The following is a 20,812-nucleotide window of genomic DNA, read 5'->3' on the forward strand; positions in this document are numbered from 1 at the left end:
TAGGCCACCCCTAACATAGAGGGCAGATGCTGGTAGATGGATTTTTGTGGTATTGCCTCCACCAAGGGACCATCAGCCCTCCTAAAGAGCCTCATCTGCCCAAAGCCATTGGCCTCTTTAGATTGTACTCGTATTTATCCCCAAGTCCGGGGCTACCTCTCCACCGTACCAAAGTCTGCCCTCTCTGCCATAGATGCCGTTGAGGTCTTCACTCGTAATCCAAAGCTGAGACCCTTACCAGATGTTACACACCGGGTCAGTATTGAATTTCACATTTCTGAAGCCACCCATCAGAAATCATGCAAACACTTTATTCAGATCACAATGAAACTGATTTGTTTTTTTGATTGTCATAGGCCCACTTACAGGTTTCCTCTCTGGTCTTTTCCCTCTAAACCAAGTGTATAGGGCACTATCAAGAATTTCAAGTTTAGGCTTCTTCAGTGTGTATCTTGATTCTGTATTTTGTTGTTGTTACAGTTTGAGCTGCAATCTTCATAAATTCTTTTTGTTTTTTATATCATAAATTGTTGAAAAACCAATATTGAAATCAAGCATTGTGAAGTTTCTGTTTTGTCAAGACGATTAATAATGTCTAGATTTTGCTGTACAGTGAGAGTCACATGCTTGTGCTTAGTTTTATTAGCACTTCAAGAGCTCATGCTGGGCTTCAAGAACATCTTACAGCACAGTACATTGCAATTGTAATATTGAGCAAACATGTGCAAATGTGATGTATGATGCGTAACACAGTAGAAAAACAGGAAACAAAGACAGTCACAATGAACATTGAGTGAACTAAAAACGTGGGTACAAGGGTCCTAGATAGTACTGAATAGTTTAACTGTGTGAAACACAGATGAATAGCAGGTGATGTAAGAAAATGGCAGGTACAACCAGTGAAGTGACGCAACGTGGCAGTCAAAGCCACTGAACACACGAATCCACATTAAAAAATCTGAACAAAAACTGCTGGGTCAGTGTCAGACTATAGAATGTGCCAAACCGTAGAATGCCAGATTAAAGAGCATCTACTGTACATAGGACAAAGCAATTTTAGGTTAAATCATAATTTTATTAAAATACATTTCTTTTAAGAACAGGAAAGGTCTTTCATTAGTTGACTTTTTACATGATTGTTACTGTTATGAGCATCATGTTTGTCAAATTATTGTAGATTCTACCAATTTCATTATGCAGTAATTGTTTTCACTGTTTAAATAGCAAGAAATTCAGTTAACCCTCTTCAATACTTCTGTAATTTTCCAAATGTGGATTGAAGCATGCCAAATTAAATCTAAAAAAAATGTGTGCCCAAAAACCTATTACTTCCTGAAATATTGTATCTGGAATGGGTTGTCCAGATGATTCTGAGTACCGGGAGAGTTGGTTATGCAGTTTGGGTCATGTAGCTGTCGGCAGGCATTCAAGAGATATTGGGTTCAAAACCCACTGTCAGCAGCCCTTAATGTGGGTTTCATGGTTTCCCAGCCTTAGTCCTCACCTATGCTATCGTTGCCATAAGACCTGTCTGTGTCAGTACAACGTGAAACCAATAGTAAAAAAAAAAAAGTTTTGACCATTTTCTTAGTCTGGAAATTCTCTGCTATATTTTTCTATATCATTCAAGCTGTTTTAAAATTCTGCCTGCATATACTTGGAGGTGAAGAAATCATCCAGATATGTTTGATGGTAATAAAATGATGATTTAAGTGATGTTTCATGAGACTTATACAAAAGAAAGGAGGATAGCACAGTGTGCAGTGATATTGATGAGTGATGCTAGATATCAAAACTACATCAGGCAACTTTCTCAGGGAACCAGACCTGATCAAGACTTGCTCATATCTTGGTAAAATACAGCTTTCTCTCTGTTTGCTAATTTTGACCTCTTCTATTGAATGTTTAAATGTAACTTCTGGAACTGGCTATAGTGTGATTGTATAGAAGAGGCTGGATTAAACAAAGTCCCTTCTCTCAATATAAAGGATATTTTTCTTTGCATAAATATTCCTTGGACAACCTTTGACCCATTGTCTCAGCCACAACATTAACTGTGTTCACTTCAGAAATGTTCTGCAACTTTAGTGGAGCATTTGGAGATTATATACCAGTATATATATGTGTGTAGAAGGGTGGCATCACATTGAGAACATGCCGTTGTTGCTCATTTGTATTCAAAACTCAGTAAGATCATACAGCTTCTGCTTTATCAAAATACACAGATAAATTCCTTGTTGCAATAGTTACATTATTTTAAGGATGCAAGAGGCATTTTGCAAGCAGAAGAATGTAGAAAGTCATTCCAGCTAAGATCCTATGGCTTTGTATGAAGAATATCCTTCAGTGAACAGATGCCTTGGTAATTCTGAATGGCTGAATGCTCTTAAACTTATGGGTAATGTGGCCCCTGTGAGGGCTCTCCACAGAATAAGTCAGGGTGGTACCCACTGCAGACACATTGATTCCTCAGCTTGATTTGAAAATGATAAAGACCATTGCTGGATCATCGAGAAAAAAACGATGAGCTTACGATGAATTATTTCAGAAACATGAACAATCTTAGAAACATCAACATTATATGACTTCTAGTAGGCTACAGGGAAACAATTCCCAAATTCTTTTTTGCCCATTTCGGTATAAGTAAACGCATAGTTTAGGATGTAGGTAAATTGGTCCCCCCTTCAGATTTTGTGAAATAATTTTTATACTTCACACTAGTAGACTATCTAAACCACAATGTTAATATTTCTTCTGTTACCTTAAGCATGTAATTTAATTAAGATATGGAGGGTGTTCAAAAAGAAAACGAGCTTTCGCTGTAACATCAAAGTAGTTCCCTCTACTGGGAATACACCATTCCCAGAATTTCTTACATTTTCAGAAAGCCTCCTGGAACGCACTTTCTGGGATGGTGCAGGTCTCTTGTTACATTGCCCTGAATCTCCTCTGTGGTTTGTTTTCAATGTCATAGCCATAAACCCACATCTTATCACCCATTACAATGTTCTTAAGAAAGTTTCCATTGTCATTGGCAGTGGCAAGCAATTCCTGGTGGATGTCAACATGGGTCTGTTTCAGTTAGCAAACGCAGCACGAATTTTGCACTGACATGACGCATCTCAAATTTGTCACTCAAAATTTGATTGAAGTGTCTCCTTGAAAGTTTTGCCAAGTTTGTAGCAAAATTTCACACGCACATGTTGTGTTTCAAATTCTTTAATTATCACTTTGGCACTAATCCGACAAACAGCTTGTGCATTTGTTCACTTCAGCGGTTGTAGCTCGCCAACTAACGATCAGAGCGAAATGTGGCAAATAGCAGTTTGTTGTCCGAACCTGTCGCTACATACGCTCAGTAGCCGCAGTGCTCTCCCTCTGCCAGTTGGCGTGCTATTTCAAAAGTTTGGTTTCTTTTTGAATACACCTCATATGTCTGTGTGGTACATTTTGTCATAATGCCAGCCCATATACATTGGGAAAAATTGAATGAAAAGCACCCAGAATACTCAAACACTTGGAATGTTCAGGACAATCGAACTTCATTTCAGTTGAATACTGCATTTGTGAGCCTTCCGTATGTATTGGAGTACTTAGAGGAAGTAGATCAGTAAAGGATCTTCAAGCTACAGTACACAGATAGTAGATGAAACCATTATAATAACTTTACATCCCCATCCATAAGAGTCATTAGAAAGAATTTTTTTTGCTATGAACAGTAGGGTAGAATAAGATCTCATTACAGCCTTAGACATGGAAAAATGAGGTAAGTGTAATGCCCCTTTACCCAGTCAAAGGTATTGTAGGTAATCTTGTTTGAACATTCCTCTTGGTTTTGGGATCACTATTGTTCTTGTTTCAATCCATCAAAGTAAACAAAGTAAATAGTAGAACCAACCAGAAAATGAAAACCTAACATAAGTTTAGCGTACGGTATGGATTCTCTCTGAATTGTGTTCGCTGTCAGTACTAAGATCTCCATTTCCAAAGAATGAATGCTCGCTTGCCTGCATGCATTTAGCTTCCACCTGTTTGCTTCCGAGTCTTGTTTGCATGAGCTCGTGAATGTTGTCGGCTGCTTTACTACCTTTCTAACTCTGTTCCTTTATGAAATATTCTCTCATCTCCTCTCTCTCTCTTTTCTCTCTCTCTCTCTCTCTTTCTCTCTCTGTATCTCTGCCATCTCTCTCTTTCTAATAAACAGTGTTATGACAAGCTCTGCTTAGAACCATAAGATTCAAAGGCTGTGTCTAAAAATAATTCCTCAGAAACATATGTCTAACATTACTGTTGTACAAATATTTTTCCAGAGAGAGATAGCCTATTTAAAAGATCATGGAAATGTTTTGAAGAGTGAGAAAATTTAATTTCTCTTTGAGAAGACTGTGCAAAACACTGTCCTGTGGACTTCACCTGATCAGTAACAAACTGAAGTACTTTTGAACAGAAATTGTTAAAAAAGTAAAAAGGAAATTACAAGGAATTTTGGTGTTATTTTGCTTAATACTTCGTCAGAGAAGGCTTTATATGATATATATTTAGGAGAAAGTTGTGAACTGAAATATTTGTAGTTTCATCTTGATATTAGAATGAAAACAATTTACTTATAGTTAAAATACATTTTTTGTAAAATACCAATTGAAAAATAATGATTGATCGAAAAACCCAGAAGCCTTTTATTTCATTGTGAGTAATGGAATGATCAATACTTTCACTTAATAAAAGCTGTTTCTGGTGGGGTGGGAACCTGGTTTACATAAAGGTGGATGAAGAATTAATTGCACTGTCTACTCTACCATTATCAAAGAGCCATTTGGCAGTACTGTTTGGATTAATCTCTATATTCTGTTGCTATTTTTCTTCCTCTTTTAGCTTTGCACTCAAAAGAGCTAACTTTTTAATAATATTACACATTGAATATCTCTATTCTGTATAGTAAAACATTCTTAAAAATGTGTTTTTCTACAGGTTTTTCATCGTCATTGTATTTATTTCTGTGCCATTTAACTAACATAAAAACAGCTACAATGATTTTTTGCACTTCAGTTTTTGGCAGTTGCCATCTTATTTTTAAGACACATCTTTCCAGTCTTTTTAGTATTAAGGAATGCTGTACACAGCTGCATGGCTATTTAAGAATGCTATGGTTCTAGCGAGTTTTTAAAACCACTACTATTAAAAGGAACTACCTACGTACTAAATTTGACCAAACCTGATTTCTGTTCTATTTTGTATTTGTTTTAGTCCCACCACTCTTAAAGCTAAAACACAAGTTTGATAAAAAATTAACCTAATTTGTTCTTTCCAGGGGCATGCTTTATACAGACATGATTATTATTAAATATAAGGCCTTTTTAAATATTCATCTACAGAACAAAGTCTTACGTTATTTCTTCTTCCAAGCTCTTTGTTGTATTTTGGTTCTACTTGTGTTTACTATTTACTACGTTGTGTTTAAAGAAAATCATTTTGTTTTTTTGGAAAGGAAAAGCATGTTGAAAATTTAGTCACATTAATGGTGTCTCTCCCCAAGCCTGTTGAGTCCAATGACCATGCAACCTGCGTGTCCTCTCGTTTTTACCCCCTACCTGATGAACCTGTACCCTTGTAGACCCCCAACCAGTAGTGTCTTCCTATGTGTAGAGTTAGGAACACATGTCTCGTCAGCTGTAGACATCCTTCAGTAGGTTCTGGTATTTCTCACCTTAAGAAATGCCATAGCCATGAAGAAAAGAACTCTTCGTATTGGTAGCAAATAAAAGGTTCTGTGTTTGTGAACTTGAAAATGTTTGAAGTGTTTTTACCTGTCTTCCCTGAGAAGAATCTTAAGGAGAGAGATTGTTTCTTCAATGACACCAGACAGAGGTCAGTTACACAATACATTACTTATTTTGATCTCAGTTACCTATTTAGCATGTGTATCAGATACTTCATGAATTGAGAGAGAAAATCTGGAACATTATCCCACTTATTCCTTTATTTCAAGATTTATATTAATAGAACAGATTACGATGTTACATTAACAAATAAATGAACCAGACCTGCTGATGGAAACCTTGTGCTTTATATTATATTGGCTTTTAAAAATTAATTTTACTTCCATACAAAGATAAATTAAAGTATTTTCTGTTCTGAAAGTAAATGAAAGGCTAGGAGACTACAAGTTCTGTTTTTATAGGGTTTTTAAACTACAAAGAAAAACTATATTTTATGGAATAATCTTTTTTCTCTCCTCTCGTATGCATTGATAATATTCCTAGCCCTTTGCATTGGGTGTGAACAAATCATATACAGTACTGTACCTAGCATAATTATATGTATTTCTGTACTTACATGTCAGTAATGACTAGTACAGTCTGTGTTTGTGGATAAGTCATTGAATTTGCTTTTTTATTAATAATCAGATGAAGCACAAGCTAAGAAAGAGAAATTGTATAATAAATAAATATAATTTTTCCTAAATTTAGAAAAATAATGAGATCAGTCATCCTGTGATGTATTATAATTTGAATGTATCGAAATACAGGAACAGACTGTATCATGACTATCAGCATAGCATGAAGTATTATTGCATAACAGGCTTCATTTAAATGTATATTGGCGATTGTTATAATAAAATAAAATGAAATTAAGAACTTGAAGAGATATAATCCAGTATTCACATTATTAGTATTTCAGATTCATAACATTCATGAGATATTTTTTTTATTATTTAAATCTTTTCTACTCTACATTCAGGCATTAAAATGGTCTATCTCTTTACCAAACAGTCTTTTATTGTCATGTTTTAAAATTCAAACTTATGCATTTGCTTAGCCAATTTGTCATTTAAAGCCTTAATCTATGGGTGATGTTCTCCTTAATATTTTCTAATTTTGATAAGATTTAGATGTCATTTTTTAACTAAAAATTACTCCAATTCAGGGACTTAAGAAATCTAAGGGAAATACACACTAGGTACAAATGCTAATGCAGCCATGTTTGATATCCTGGTCAGGAAATACACAGGTTTTTGAAATAAAAGATAAGTAATTGAAAGAACAAATAAGTGTCAAGTCAAGTCATGTGCAAATGGCTCTCTTTTTATCAGTTTCAGTTCTTCTATATCCCTTTCTTCTCAGACCCAGATGAGCTTGTTTCTTCTTCCCCGCTGGATGGGCTTCAACACTCATTGAGGACCCATCTTGACAGTTCTCTATTCTTAATGTGGGAAGTGTAGGATAAGAAGAAAACCAGATTCTAACTGTCACAGATTGTTTTGACTGTGAAGCTGATGTGCATTCCACTGCAGTGGTCCAAATAACTTTATTTTGATGTATAAACTAAACTATGGTTTTATATGAGAACAACCATCAGACAACTCAAGGGAGGATAAACACAGATAACGATGTCTCATGTCTTGCATGTCCTATGGAGGGTTGCTTTCGAGGTTGACAGAGTTCAATGTCCTAAGACCACAACATGTAAGGATTTGCCCTTCAGTTGGAATACAGTAGACAAACCATGATAGAAACCTGATAGTAGCCACAGGTATGAACATCTTTAGGTGTGCCATTCCTGGATAGTAAACTACTGTTTCATTAATTTTGATATAATTGACTAAACTGAACTAAACTTGTTCTCATTCTTAAAGCCACTTTCCTTTGCATAGTCGTAATTTTTTTAGGCTGAGAAGTATTGTCCAATTTATCACATGATTCTTCTAATCACCTCATATATTTTTATTGAAAGAATCAAGAACTTTCCACAATTACAGGTTGGCACACTATTGACAAAGTATAGCATATCAGGATACAGAAATTTTTATCTTACAGAACTAAAGCGGTAGTATGGTTTTTTAAAATTGTGGAGGTCCAAACAAGTGAGATCTCAGAATGTTTACAGATCTGTGTATGGTGGTGGTAACTATGCTTTCATTGTGCTGGTACTTGTTTTTGTAGAACGGTATGGTGGGCGCGTAAATGTTCTGCATCTCAAGGTGGACTTCAGTAGGCTGGCCGACAGGGTGCTCGAATTGGATGGTCGAATTGATAATGAAGCCTGTTTAAATTATGTTTCAGTTTAAAATTGCAACATAAGTTACACCCATATTTTTTCTATAGAAGTACTAAATTTCATTTCTGAGATCATATTTCTAAAAAATGTTAATGATGTTGGTAATATTCCAGATTACAAGAACTCCCTCAGACAACACTATGATCAATGCTTTTCAGAAAGAATGATATAGTTAATAAAAATGAAAGGAGCATGCATGGCTAGGATCTTAACAATAACAATAATAAAGGTAGAATCTCTTCCTTTGCTCTTTCAAAATTAAGAATTCACTCCAGATTTACATTACAGTAGTAATACATCAAATTGTTAAATAAATTTTTATAAGTTATCAAACTCGGAACCCAATTTTAATCATCAAAATTTCAAAGTTCAGAACTGTGTCTTGCCGTAGACAAGGATTTCTACAGCTGTTATGGCTGAGACATGTTATCTGTGTAGAAGAGACACCAAGTACTAATAAGTTTATAAAAATATATCATATAAGCAGGATGATGGGATCACAAAACATCTACTGTCAAATTTATTTTTATGGTGTTATATTTATATAATAATATGTGCTCTAACATGAGAAAAGCATTAAATATTTGAGGATAAGTAAAAGCTTGATAGTTAACAAAGGAAATATTTAACACTGACCTTTATTCTTTTTTAACATCATATTATCATTCCATTAAAAATGTTCATTCATGTCTAAAAAAAATATCTCATATTTGACTTTAAAGTATTCTTCAAGAATCTTTTCTAATGTTGTAGCTGTAATACTACCTGAGTGCACAGTAGACAGGTTTTTATGCAACCAAATAATATATTACATTTTTTAGTTTATTTGTTGGTATTTTTCAATTACATATGCATAAATGAATGCAAAAATAATACTTATTAAATATTGGCATTAAATTCAGATTTTTAATACAGTAAACTGTAAATGGATTCAGAATGGCCTGTTTATAGTTTTTCTTATATGATCCAAGATTAAGTTGTGTATCTCAAAACTCAACAAAATTAAAAATATCTGCATTTTCTCAGCTACATAGTATGCTGAAATTTTAGTCATGTATTACAGTATTTATTGGGGATCACTTGATAAAGCAGAAAATAACTTGTAAATTTAAAAGCCTGGTAATCTGAACTGACTTATTTTCTGCCAACATTGTGGAATATGATTCTGGATAGTCTATGTTAAATCATTGTCAATTTAGATGATTAAACAATGATTTTGGCAAGGACATTTTATTCTAATAGAGCTGCTATTCTGTAAATCTAAAGTGGGGAATAAAAGAAAAGACATGAGCTAGGGTATAAAAAAGGTATTGGAGAGCTGAGGAGAGCATGAATTATAAGTTTTTAAAACATCCAGTAAACAAATCCTGCTGCACTAATTTAATGTGCTACAACTAGATAAATGTATTTTGATGATTTCTAGCCTTTCTCTATTTCTCTCTGGCCTTATTGTCTATAACAAAAATGGTGGTGTCACTATAGCACATATTATTTGGTTAATGTTACTTAGGACTGAACTCACAGCTTTATATTTTGTTGTAGTGTTTTAAATTATATATATATAATAATAATAAAAATAATAATGTTGAAAGAAACCCCAGTAAAAGCAGAATATTATAGAATTCTAAAATAAATTGACTGCAGTCAAAAATGTTAGTTAGAATCTAGAATAGATAGATAGAAGTAGATTTTGCTTTACAGGTAGTGAGAATAGAAAACAAATACAAGCATAGACAGTAGTGAAAGACTTAGATGCACCCACTTGTCATGTATCTGTCTTGTCTCATAGCTATTAAAGGAGATTTTGTGATCCCAACATCTTGATCAGTACTTACTTCTTTTGCTTAAGGAGCATCTGACATGCATCTTCTGAATACTGGTCATATTACTGAAGAATAATTTCAAATCAGGTATATTTCAAGTTCTCTACAGACTATAAACTTCCAGCATTTTCACAAATTATGAAAATTATTTGTTTGCAGTCTGTTCACTTTACTGGCTTTGCATTTTATAGAAGAAATCAGAACTTCTTGTTCATAGTTGTGAGAAAAATCTCATTAGTGTAGTTGGTCATTGAAGGAATATCAGAACTATTTCAAATACCACGGGTTTCTAACAATAAAATCTGGACTATATGAAAGTACAGAACGTCAAAAGAGACTTTAAAAATATTTTATCAAAGAGGTTGATTTATGTTGAGAAAAGTTAAAAAGACCTAAAAACAAAGAAAAGAATGAAGCATGAATAAAACAATATTTGTGTACAAGAAATTTCATTTTTCAGATATAGATATATGTAACTAAAGGACATCATCACAACTTGTTGAAAAAATGTATTGTACCTGTTCTATTAAAAAGAATTCTAGTACAAAGTGACTAACTCTGGAAGACACAGTATTTATCAATATGCTGGACGTTGAAACAACTAATCATGCAAAATGTCTTTTTTGTATATGTTTCCTATAATACTTCAATTTATATTATCATAAATAATTAAAAACTACTGGTTCCTAATATCAACTGAAACTATTTGCTGCTCACATCTATTACTTCCACTATAGGCACAACCATTCATCATCATCATCATCATCATCATCATCATCATCATCATCATCATCATCATTTATTGCTGATTACAGACCATCAAGACCCACAACAGAAGACAAAGAAACAACACATATATAAAACATGCTACTAATATTTGTCAGTCGCACAGAAGGTAACAAAGTCGCAGCTAGAGAGAGATATCTACATAGTGCAGATGTTGACCCAGCACTGTTTCTCACATCATCTGTGGCCATCGGCTCCATCTGTTCCAAAGCTGCCATCACGCGATTTTTCCACCACGTCCTCGGGCATTCTCTTGGATGTTTCCTAACTGGTTGAAAGTGAAGTACTCTATATGGGAGGGATCATTCTGCCCTCATGACACATCTGAACCACTGCAGTACAACCACGACCACTAGTAATACACAGTATAATTCTCTCATAGGATTTAAGGAAACTGCTGATCATAAAGATGGTATTAGATAAAGAAATGTGTTCTAAACTCAAAGTTAATATCTTTGTAACTGATAGGTAATTGCTGTGGATAAGATTACAAAGTCTCAGAAGGCATAATATTGAGAATTTGTTTTAAACAAAACATACATACATACATTATCATTATCGACTGTTATGCCTTTCAGCGTTCAGTCTGCAAGCCTCTGTGAATTTACTAAACATTGCCACAATCCTCGATTTGCAACTAGTGTTGTGGCCTCATTTAGTTCTATACTTCTTATCTTTAAATCGTTAGAAACTGAGTCTAACCATCATCGTCTTGGTCTATCTCTACTTCTCTTAACCTCCATAGCAGAGTCCATTATTCACTTAGGTAACCTATCCTCCTCCATTCGCCTCACATGACCCCACCACCGAAGCCGGTTTATGCGTACAGCTTCATACATTGAGTTCATTCCTAAATTAGCCTTTATAACCTCATTTTTCATATCTGTTACTTCTAACTTATGAATAAGGTATCCTGAGTCCACCCAGCTTTCACTCCCGTAAAGCAAAGTTTGTCTGAAAACAGACCGATGTAAAGATAGTTTCGTCTGGGAGCTGACTTCCTTCTTACAGAATACTGTTGATCGAAACTACGAGCTCACTGCATTAGCTTTACGACACCTTGATTCAATCTCACTTACTATATTATCATCCTGGGAGAACACACAACCTAAATACTTGAAATTATCGACCTGTTCTACCTTTGTATCACCTATCTGACATTCAGTTATGTTGAATTTCTTACCTACTGTCATCAATTTAGTCTTCGAGAGGCTAATTTTCATACCATATTCATTGCACCTTTTTTCAAGTTCCAGGTTTTCCGCACAATCTGCCATTAAGACCAAGTCATCAGCATAGGCACGACTGCTTACTACATTTCCACCTAACTGAATCTCTCCCTGCCATTTTATACCTTTCAGCAGATGATCCATGAAACAAAATGCAAGATAAAATCATTCGAACAACTTTCAAAACATTTTATAAAAGAAAATGGTTTATATCCTAGAATCATTCACAGAAGATCAGAAATATATGAGCACCATGGAAAGTAAGACTGAAAAGAAAAATACATTCTTTATAGGGTGTAGCAAAAAGGTATAGCCAAATTTTCAGAATACGTTCCTCACACTTAGAAGAAAAAAATACGTTATATGGACATGGGTCTTGAAACACTTTATTTCCTTGTTAGAACTTATTTTCTACAACTCTGCACAGTACACTGATCATGGGAAACACACAGGAACAGAATGTACCAGCATAACATATGAAACTATTTTATATGAAATGTTCAAAATGCCCTCCAGTAGTTTCCCATGATTAATGAACCATGTAGGGTTGTAAAAAAATGATTTCTAACATGAAAATAAAGCCTTTCTGGACCCATATCCACATAAAACATTTTCTTCTTCTATGTGTGAGGAATTTATCCTGGAATTTTGGTCAAACCTTATTGTTACAGGCTGCATCCTGAGAAACACACATTTCTTACCCACAAAATGTTGATAAGGTTTCTCACCCATAAGATAGAAGCTTTATTAATATACAGGCTAATGCATTCAGAACTGTGTGTACCTAGAAATGTTCTAGAGCTCTTTATTGTTAATATAATAAAGCAACTGAACCTGAAAATATGGTTTCTAGTGAAAAATCATTCTTCAGGAGAAAACTAAAGAATTCAAACTTGTGTATTTTTTTTTTCCCCTAGTTGCTTTACGTCGTACCGACACAGACAGGTCTTATGGCGACGATGGTATAGGAAAGGGCTAGGAAGGAAGCGGCCGTGGCCGTAATTAAGGTACAGCCCCAGCATTTGCCTGTGTGAAAATGGGAAACCATGGAAAACCATTTTCAGGGCTGCCGACAGTGGGGTTCGAACCTACTATCTCCCGAATACTAGATACTGGCCGCACTTAAGCGACTGCAGCTATCGAGCTCGGTCAAGCTTGTGTAAACATGAAATGTTTTCATATTAGAGAATAGAATAATTCCAGAGCAACAAGGAGTTTGAGACACAGGGATTAAAGAAAAGTTATTTACACTAGTTGGCTGGTAAGGATGATGAACTGCTATCCTTATACTGTAGTATTCAGCTGTTTTAGTTACTGTACAGTGATACAAATTAATGAAACAAAAGGAAACTAACTTGAGACATATCCAGCATCTAAATAATAAATTCAAAGAAACATCTGAGTTGTGGGAATAGTATATGTCCCTTTTGAACTTCATAAGTGAAAAGAGATGTATTTAGTGATTATTGTCATTATCACAGATTAGATGCATTTCCTGTCTACATATCCTGTGTACAGATAATAATAATAATAATAATTATTATTATTATTATTTTTTTTTTTTTTTTTTTTTTTTACGAGGGATTGTGGAAAATCTTCAAAAGACACTTGTGAAGGGTCCGCACTCCACAAGTGTGTGGGATTCTTACCCACTAAAAACCACACACCCTTTTCCCACGATGTGTATCATCACCCCGGAACCGCTCTCGCATTACTTCAGGGTGATATCGTGCTTTGTCTTTCAGACGTCTTCTTTCTTCATTTCTCCTTTACGAACGTTCGTATGCTTCCAAATCCTTCTTCTTCTGACGAAGGACGTTCTCCACGTACACTGCCACACGATCCCAGGATTCCTGGTTTCGCAGCATCACCGAAATAGTATTATCTGTTGTCAATTCTCCTAGTTCAGTTTCCACACATCTTCTCTGAATCGTCCAATGGCCGCATACAAAAAAGGTGTGAAATACGTCGTCAATGTCATCACAGTATATGCATGCTGCGTCACTCTCTCTGCCCAATTTATGCAGGAATTTCCGGAAATATCCATGCCCTGTTAGAAGCTGCGTGAGGTAGTAATTTACTTCACCATGGGCCCTTTCAACCCAGATATCCAAGCGTGGTATCAGTCGCTTGGTCTATTTGCATCAAGGGTCACTTTCCCATCTGAGTTGCCATCGCCTCATCCGTTGACTGAAGGCACGCTTCTTTGCACATTTCTTTCCCAGCTCTCCTTCGGTACGCCAGATTTCATGTCGCTCCAATGCAAGTAGGTCTATTGGGGGTATTGCTGCCACCGTGAGGATTGCAGGTTCGGAAACCGTGCGGTATGCACATGCAATACGTAAAGCCGCTCTCCGTTGTAAGGCAGCTATCCTTCTCCGATACCAAGCAAATCTCAAGGATTCAGCCCAGATTTCAGAGCCATATAGGAGCACTGACTGAACCGTCGACATCAGAATAATAATAATAATAATAATAATAATAATAATTACCGGGGTTTCATGGATCACAGAGGGGTGAAAGAAGGTGTGGGCTTGAATGGGTCTATCTATAATATCAAAGATTCTTTTAAAACTTTGAAATAAAGGTTATATTTCTTTTCAGAAAATCAAACTTAACAACAATATATCAGGTACAATGACAATTACTGAGCTCGATAGCTGTAGTCGCTTAAGTGCGGCCAGTATCCAGTATTCGGGAGATAGTAGGTTCGAACCCCACTGTTGGCAGCCCTGAAAATGGTTTCCCATTTTCACACCAGGCAAATGCTGGGGCTGTACCTTAATTAAGGCCACGGCCACTTCCTTCCCACTCCTAGCCCTTCCCTGTCCCATTGTCACAATAAGACCTATCTGTGTCGGAGCGACGTAAAGCAATTAGCAAAAAAAAAAAAAAAAAACGACAATTTTTATATAAAAATAGAAAACCTCAGAATAGGGAATTTAACAGTTTTAGGCTTCAAGCTCCAAATTTGCAAGTTTACAATGACACCGATGTAGCATTTTATTAGACACAAATTTCAGAGCATTTTGCTCCAACCGTTACAAATTCACGGCCTTCCAAAGGCAACACTAGTATCACACAAAAACCAGAAAGGATTTACAAGCTCTCCGAATTCAACAAAAAAGACTGGCTCCCAATTTTTTACAGCCTACTCAAGGCAATATTACACAAAACCTTACAATCTCTGGCCTCCACAATTTACAATACCTTTACACAGGGGTATCTGGTACCCATACTACTGGGCCTTCGTGAAAAGGAAGAACAGGTTAATATTACTGACCCAAACTCAAAATGGATGGAGGCATACACTTGTGCTCCTTGAAAACCAAGTATAAAACCCTAATTGGGCTCGCGGTCCGATGATACAGAGGCTAATCCCAAGCTACTGAGGTGACTAGAATGAAAGGGTAATTTAATGCATTACAGGAAAAGAAACAGTTATAAAATCATAGTCACCTCAAGATAAATGAAGGGGAACTCGTGAGGGTAACACACTCTCTATCCCCGATTTACAGTTTAAGACTTTATGAAATTTTACACGAAAAGGAAGAAGTTTACATTTTAGAAATCAAACGGTTACATAGTTAAAGTTTAGAACCTTTCCCTCGGGCAAGTTGCAGAGATAGCTACAGAGATAGAAAACTGGTGGCCATTACCTAGGCTGATGTGCTGCTTGCTGAAGGATGCCTCCTGTCTTAACACACACTCTCAGTACTTCGACGATCAATAAGACAAGGTAGCTTGAAAAAGCTGCAGCTTATATACCTGAGGGGAGGTTTTGAGAAGGTTCTGGACTAAATCCGGACACACCCTCTTATTTTTATTGGCTGAATAAAAATCTACAAGAAGCCTGTAATAGGCTGAAAAATAAATACAGAAGTTTCTAATTTGCCAAATTCAGAAGCTGGCGGGATGAGAAGGAAGTGTTGCAAACCTTGAAATAACAAAATAAATGAATGTTGATTTAGTTACGAAAACCTAGAAACACAAAACTTCTTTAAATCACAAATTCTTCCACCGTGCACCAGAGTGCATGACCTCAGTTTTTTTGTAAGGACATCTATGGAGAAAGGTTCAGACTACTTGCTGTACACCAAAACAAAACAAAACAAATAAATCCAGTCAGTTTAGGAAACTTTGAAATAACACAATACTCTTATTTGTGAGTGACATCTTCTGATTAATGTCCCAACTTCATGACGTAGCTGTTTCACATTTTGTTTGACAGATAGAGTTCTTTAAGGTGCTTCTTTTAAATGTGCAGGGTTGAGGTGTACCTCCCAGTACATCTACTATTAATATATTTACTGTGTTCATCACTTGAAACTTAGGAACTCTGGTACTTCAGTTTTAGGCCCTCCATACATTCTGAATAAGAAATAATTTAATTCAATTTCTATAGGACATTTCAGAACAACTTCATTAATTTCAGAATGACATCTCCTGCTAAGGTTAGTGCAGTCATTATTTATTGCTGTAAAAAGGGCTGTGTTAAAGAAGATTTTTATTTTCAATTCTCAGAAATATACCAGAGATTCTTAAAAAACATATGAAAAATAGTATCCTCATAATATCAAAACTTACAGTTGAAATGGTTACCTTTTCAAAGTTTGCTGCATTTTCATCAAGTGACTTTAATTGGTGGAAGAATATCCATTATATGTAGCAGTCTCCTTGTAAGGTAAGATGAATATATGATTTATAACCTTGATTTGAAAACTATTCACCGAGTGCTCCTAATATATTTTTCTAGTTCTTTATGCCTATATCTTCAGTTTTTGAGAGAATTAATTGGTCTTGTAATTTCACATTTTAAGTGTTCATTTTGTCTATTTAAATATTTTTAAATTGTCATAAATGAGAAACTTGTGAAAAAGCTTGGCTCAAACTGTATATAGTAACATGCAATGCTATTTCCCTTGCATGATCAAAAATTATATAAGACCTCTTTGCATGTCAGATGTTCATTGAGCAACATTTTAGAAATAGACTGATGAAAGATGAATAATAGATGCTGTTGTACTGCAAAGACCTCCTCCTTCAGTAACATATACTTTTCAAATAAAACTGTATTAATCTCTTCAACCAACATAATTAGAAGTTTGAAAAATATAAGCATTCTAGTTTTATAAATAATTTGTTTGGATGATAGTATATACATACTTCAAACTTTCACTTACTTGATGGGAATAGTCAGATTCAAACCAAGATTGATGATGCCAAATGATTTATAAATGTATGTAAACATAACCACTGATGCATATGTATCTATATTAATTTACCTAAAGCCAGTCATTCCATCACTCGTGATATTAGGTTGTTTTTTTTTTCAAGTGTTCATTTAAAATATCTTAATTTTATGATGAAAAATTATTATGATCCATTTGTTTGGATAAAAATTAATATAACTTTGGAAAAGGACAGGCATAAACTCCACATCCATATGTGCTTTCATGTTCATAGAAGGACTCGCCACTCATTAATTCCAGTTCTTCAAGATCTATTTCTTCTCGGTCCCCAGTAAGCTTGTTTCTTCATCAGAGGAGTTCTTTCACAGCTCACTGAAGAGGAAGGTGGTTAAGTACAAGTAAAAGGAAAATTTTAAGGATAATCCATTAAATGACTGAGAGTATTTTTATTTCTAGACAAAGGTTCATTTTCAAAGACTCTCTTTTTAGTTGAGTTGAATTTATCAACACTGTAACTATGAAACATAAACTGCTACAGCTTGCTACAGCCAGGACTGGCTCACATTTATAATTTCTCAAGTCATGAAATGACCAAAATAAGAGTGAGTAGACAAGAAATGTTTTATTTCTTTGTTCAAGTGACTTTTCTGGATTGCCTTCATTTTTTCTTTTCCCCACAGCTATTCATTATTATATTTTTCACATAATAGCCACAATTTCCTTTGGTTGTTAACTTTCCCCTGGTCATCTGGTTTACTGACAGGATAAATGGTAGTTGATTTTATCAAAATGTGCCCTCAGTTTTCTTATTTCCTGTACTTCCTTGTGGGTAGCATTCTTTCCCCTCATTTCTCTATTAATAATGTGGATGCACTCTCAACCGGCATCAGGTTCCACGGCCGACCCGGTGAATAATGTCACTTCTGATTTCCCAAGATGTTATATTACTTATATAGATGTTAGATTAATTTAAGTTAATTCAGCTTCATGAGTCAAGTTCATTTTATTAGTATTTAGTTCGTAATAGTTAGTTTTTGTTTAAATTTACATTGGTGAGTAAGTGATTATCTGTGAAGTGAAAAATATAGCTGTTGTGCCATGAACTAGATAGATCTAATATTTCATATCATGACAGACAGTCATGTTGGTATGTACATATTATGCTCTTATTTATGATTGTCCCTGTTTAAGTAATTTGCAATACTGAGGAATATTGTAATTTAAAAAAACTGTACATCTAATAGGTTTCAGAATATTGTTTAAAACATGATGAAATATATTAAATTAAAGTACAATATTATAAATTGTCAGATAGTCTGGCTTCATGGCTGAATGGTCAAATTCTGACCTCCAGTTTAGTGGTCCCTGGATTTGATTCCCAGCAAGGCCGACGATTTTAGCTGTGTATGGTTAATTACTTTGGCTTGGGGCTGAGTGTTTGTGTTCGTCTCAGTACAGTTATGCACACTATATTACCAACACCACAGAAGCATGCTATATAGTGAATATATCCCTTCATATAGAATTGGTATCAGGAAAGGCATCCAGCTGTAAAACTGGTCCAAATCCACCTCGAGTGCCGACTCCAATAAATTGGGGCAAATCACCAGGAAAAAGTATAAATATTATCGTCTTCTTTCATGTGGGCTTTCTTGGGACTAGTATTGTCGCATCTTTTTCCTCTGACCAGGGGTACATTTCTTCTTCAGAGCTTTCTCTGAAAACCACGGACTATCTTCAGGATCGGTCTCACACCCTGACTGTTTTGTAAGTCTGTCTTTTATGTCCTCAGTGTCCTTCTTAGTCTCCATCATCTAGATGGTACAACTTTCTTGTTTCACCCGAAAGTGAATGGGCGGTTGGTCAGTTTGTTGCAAACAAAATTCTGGCACCTCAGTGCCTCCAAAAACTCGTAAAATTAAATAGTTGGACATAAAGCCAATAACATTATTATTATTATTAGTTTGTTTGGAGACAGTCTTGCCACATGACCCTAGTAAACTACCCTCCTTTTCCTAGCACAGCCAAAGAGACTATGTGGGAGTAGATAGGCCCTTTATTTTAATATTATCGGCTTAAAGGACTATTTCATTATCTGAGCAGTCCAGCCCCAAGCTGGCTTGTTAAGAGGTTATATCTTTTTTTAAGTTCACAAATTTCAGGCAACCATCTTGTAACTTCATGAATCAAGAGCTGAGTCAATTCAAAGAGAGAATCCTCATGTAGTACAGAACCAAACGATAACAGCATTGATCGTACTTTGGCATAACTTTGACAGTGCTTCAGTTTTCAGCTCCTAATTTATCATCCACCTTTTTAAGTTTGTTAAACATCAGGCTCTTGGTATTAAAAGTAATAACGTTCAATACATAAACCATTGAAAGGTAGCATGCTATTGACCATAAACTTTGTTTTTTGTAACTATGATATCAAAGAGTCATTTAAATTCCTGTGAGCAAATGATTTGCCCATGTTCACACACTGGCTCATTCTGTGTGCTTAGAATCACGTGCTGTTGAAAGAGGAGCAGAAAGAAATGAGTTGCTATCAGAAACAAACTCAGCTTAGAAAAACTCTTTCCCTGTAAGACACAACACTTATTTCCCATTTCTTATTATTTATTCTAGAAGAATATTGTCATATTTTTCATAACTTAGAGATGTTGTTTCCACTGACAAAAGATACACATCATTAGTATACAAATTCAAAGGTTTCTGTACACCATTAATAGTAGATTAGTCTTCACACAAAATGTAGTTTGTAAAGATTTTTATTTTTCTGTATAAGTTCATTATGTGAGTCACTAACACCATCTAGTGTTGAATTTATAATTGTTGTGTACCCAACACAGGATATCTGTCCTTGGAGATTTGATGGCTTTTATTATTTTTAATATAGGTGATGAAATAAGTAATAAATAATAATAATAATAATAATAATAATAATAATAATACATAACTGTAATCTGTAGTTCTTAAGTTGATACAATTCATAAAATTACAATAATCCTAGGATTTATGGCCATATGCTGGTTTATTGCAGAACTGTATGTTCCCTATTTAGATGCAGTCTTGGAAGTTTTAATCAGCTAATGAGAAAGAAAGATAGATACTGACAGATAAAAATGTATTCTTCCTTATGGTTTCTACATGTCTTTACTCTGAAGTATATGTTATATAACGGATGTCTTTGTAGTACAAGCAAAAAAAGGTTGATGGTATGATTAACTCGTTAACATGCAGGACCCTAATTTTCAGGGACCGGTGGGCCCGGGGGGTCAGAGGCCGAGAGGCGGCCTGCGGGGAGACAGGAGAGGTGGTAGCAACCGTCCCGAGCCGCCTCCAATGGACCAACCCCCATCGTCCATGACAGGCGGCGGCCAAAAACAACAGCAGATGACACAACAGCAACAACAGCAACAGCAGCAGCAACAACAGCAGCAACAGCAACAAGGTACTACCACGGGAGCGAGCGCCAAACCCATGAAGGGTATACCGAGCGTGGTTCCCGATTTTGTGATCCCCAACAACAAGGAGTCCCCCACGTCCGGGGCACCTCCTCCATCAGGACCGAAGTTCCCAGACGCACCCAACCTCATGCAGAAGTTCAGCGAGATGACAGGAGGAGCAGACACGTCAGTGGACAACATAATATCGAAAGGCAAAGAACTGATCTTCATGAAGTTCGGCCTCGGCAAATAGTGCGAGTTGGTGGTAGTGGTGGCAGT

At 35.5% G+C, this 20,812-nt stretch overlaps 1 protein-coding gene across 1 annotated transcript in view; it reads left to right on the plus strand.

The window, feature by feature from the left end:
• Rbp (RIM-binding protein) overlaps window positions 1-20,515 on the plus strand; it is a 388,051-nt gene extending 367,536 nt beyond the window's left edge. Inside the window, exon 24 of the mRNA XM_068230934.1 lies at window positions 20,343-20,515. Coding sequence (XP_068087035.1) covers window positions 20,343-20,407 — 65 coding nt within the window. The 3' untranslated portion in view covers window positions 20,408-20,515. The remainder of the gene's footprint in view (window positions 1-20,342) is intronic.
• The last annotated feature ends 297 nt before the right edge of the window (window positions 20,516-20,812 follow it).

The sequence above is a fragment of the Anabrus simplex genome, chromosome X, assembly GCF_040414725.1.
Source record: "Anabrus simplex isolate iqAnaSimp1 chromosome X, ASM4041472v1, whole genome shotgun sequence".
NCBI classification, from domain to species: Eukaryota; Metazoa; Arthropoda; class Insecta; order Orthoptera; family Tettigoniidae; genus Anabrus; species Anabrus simplex.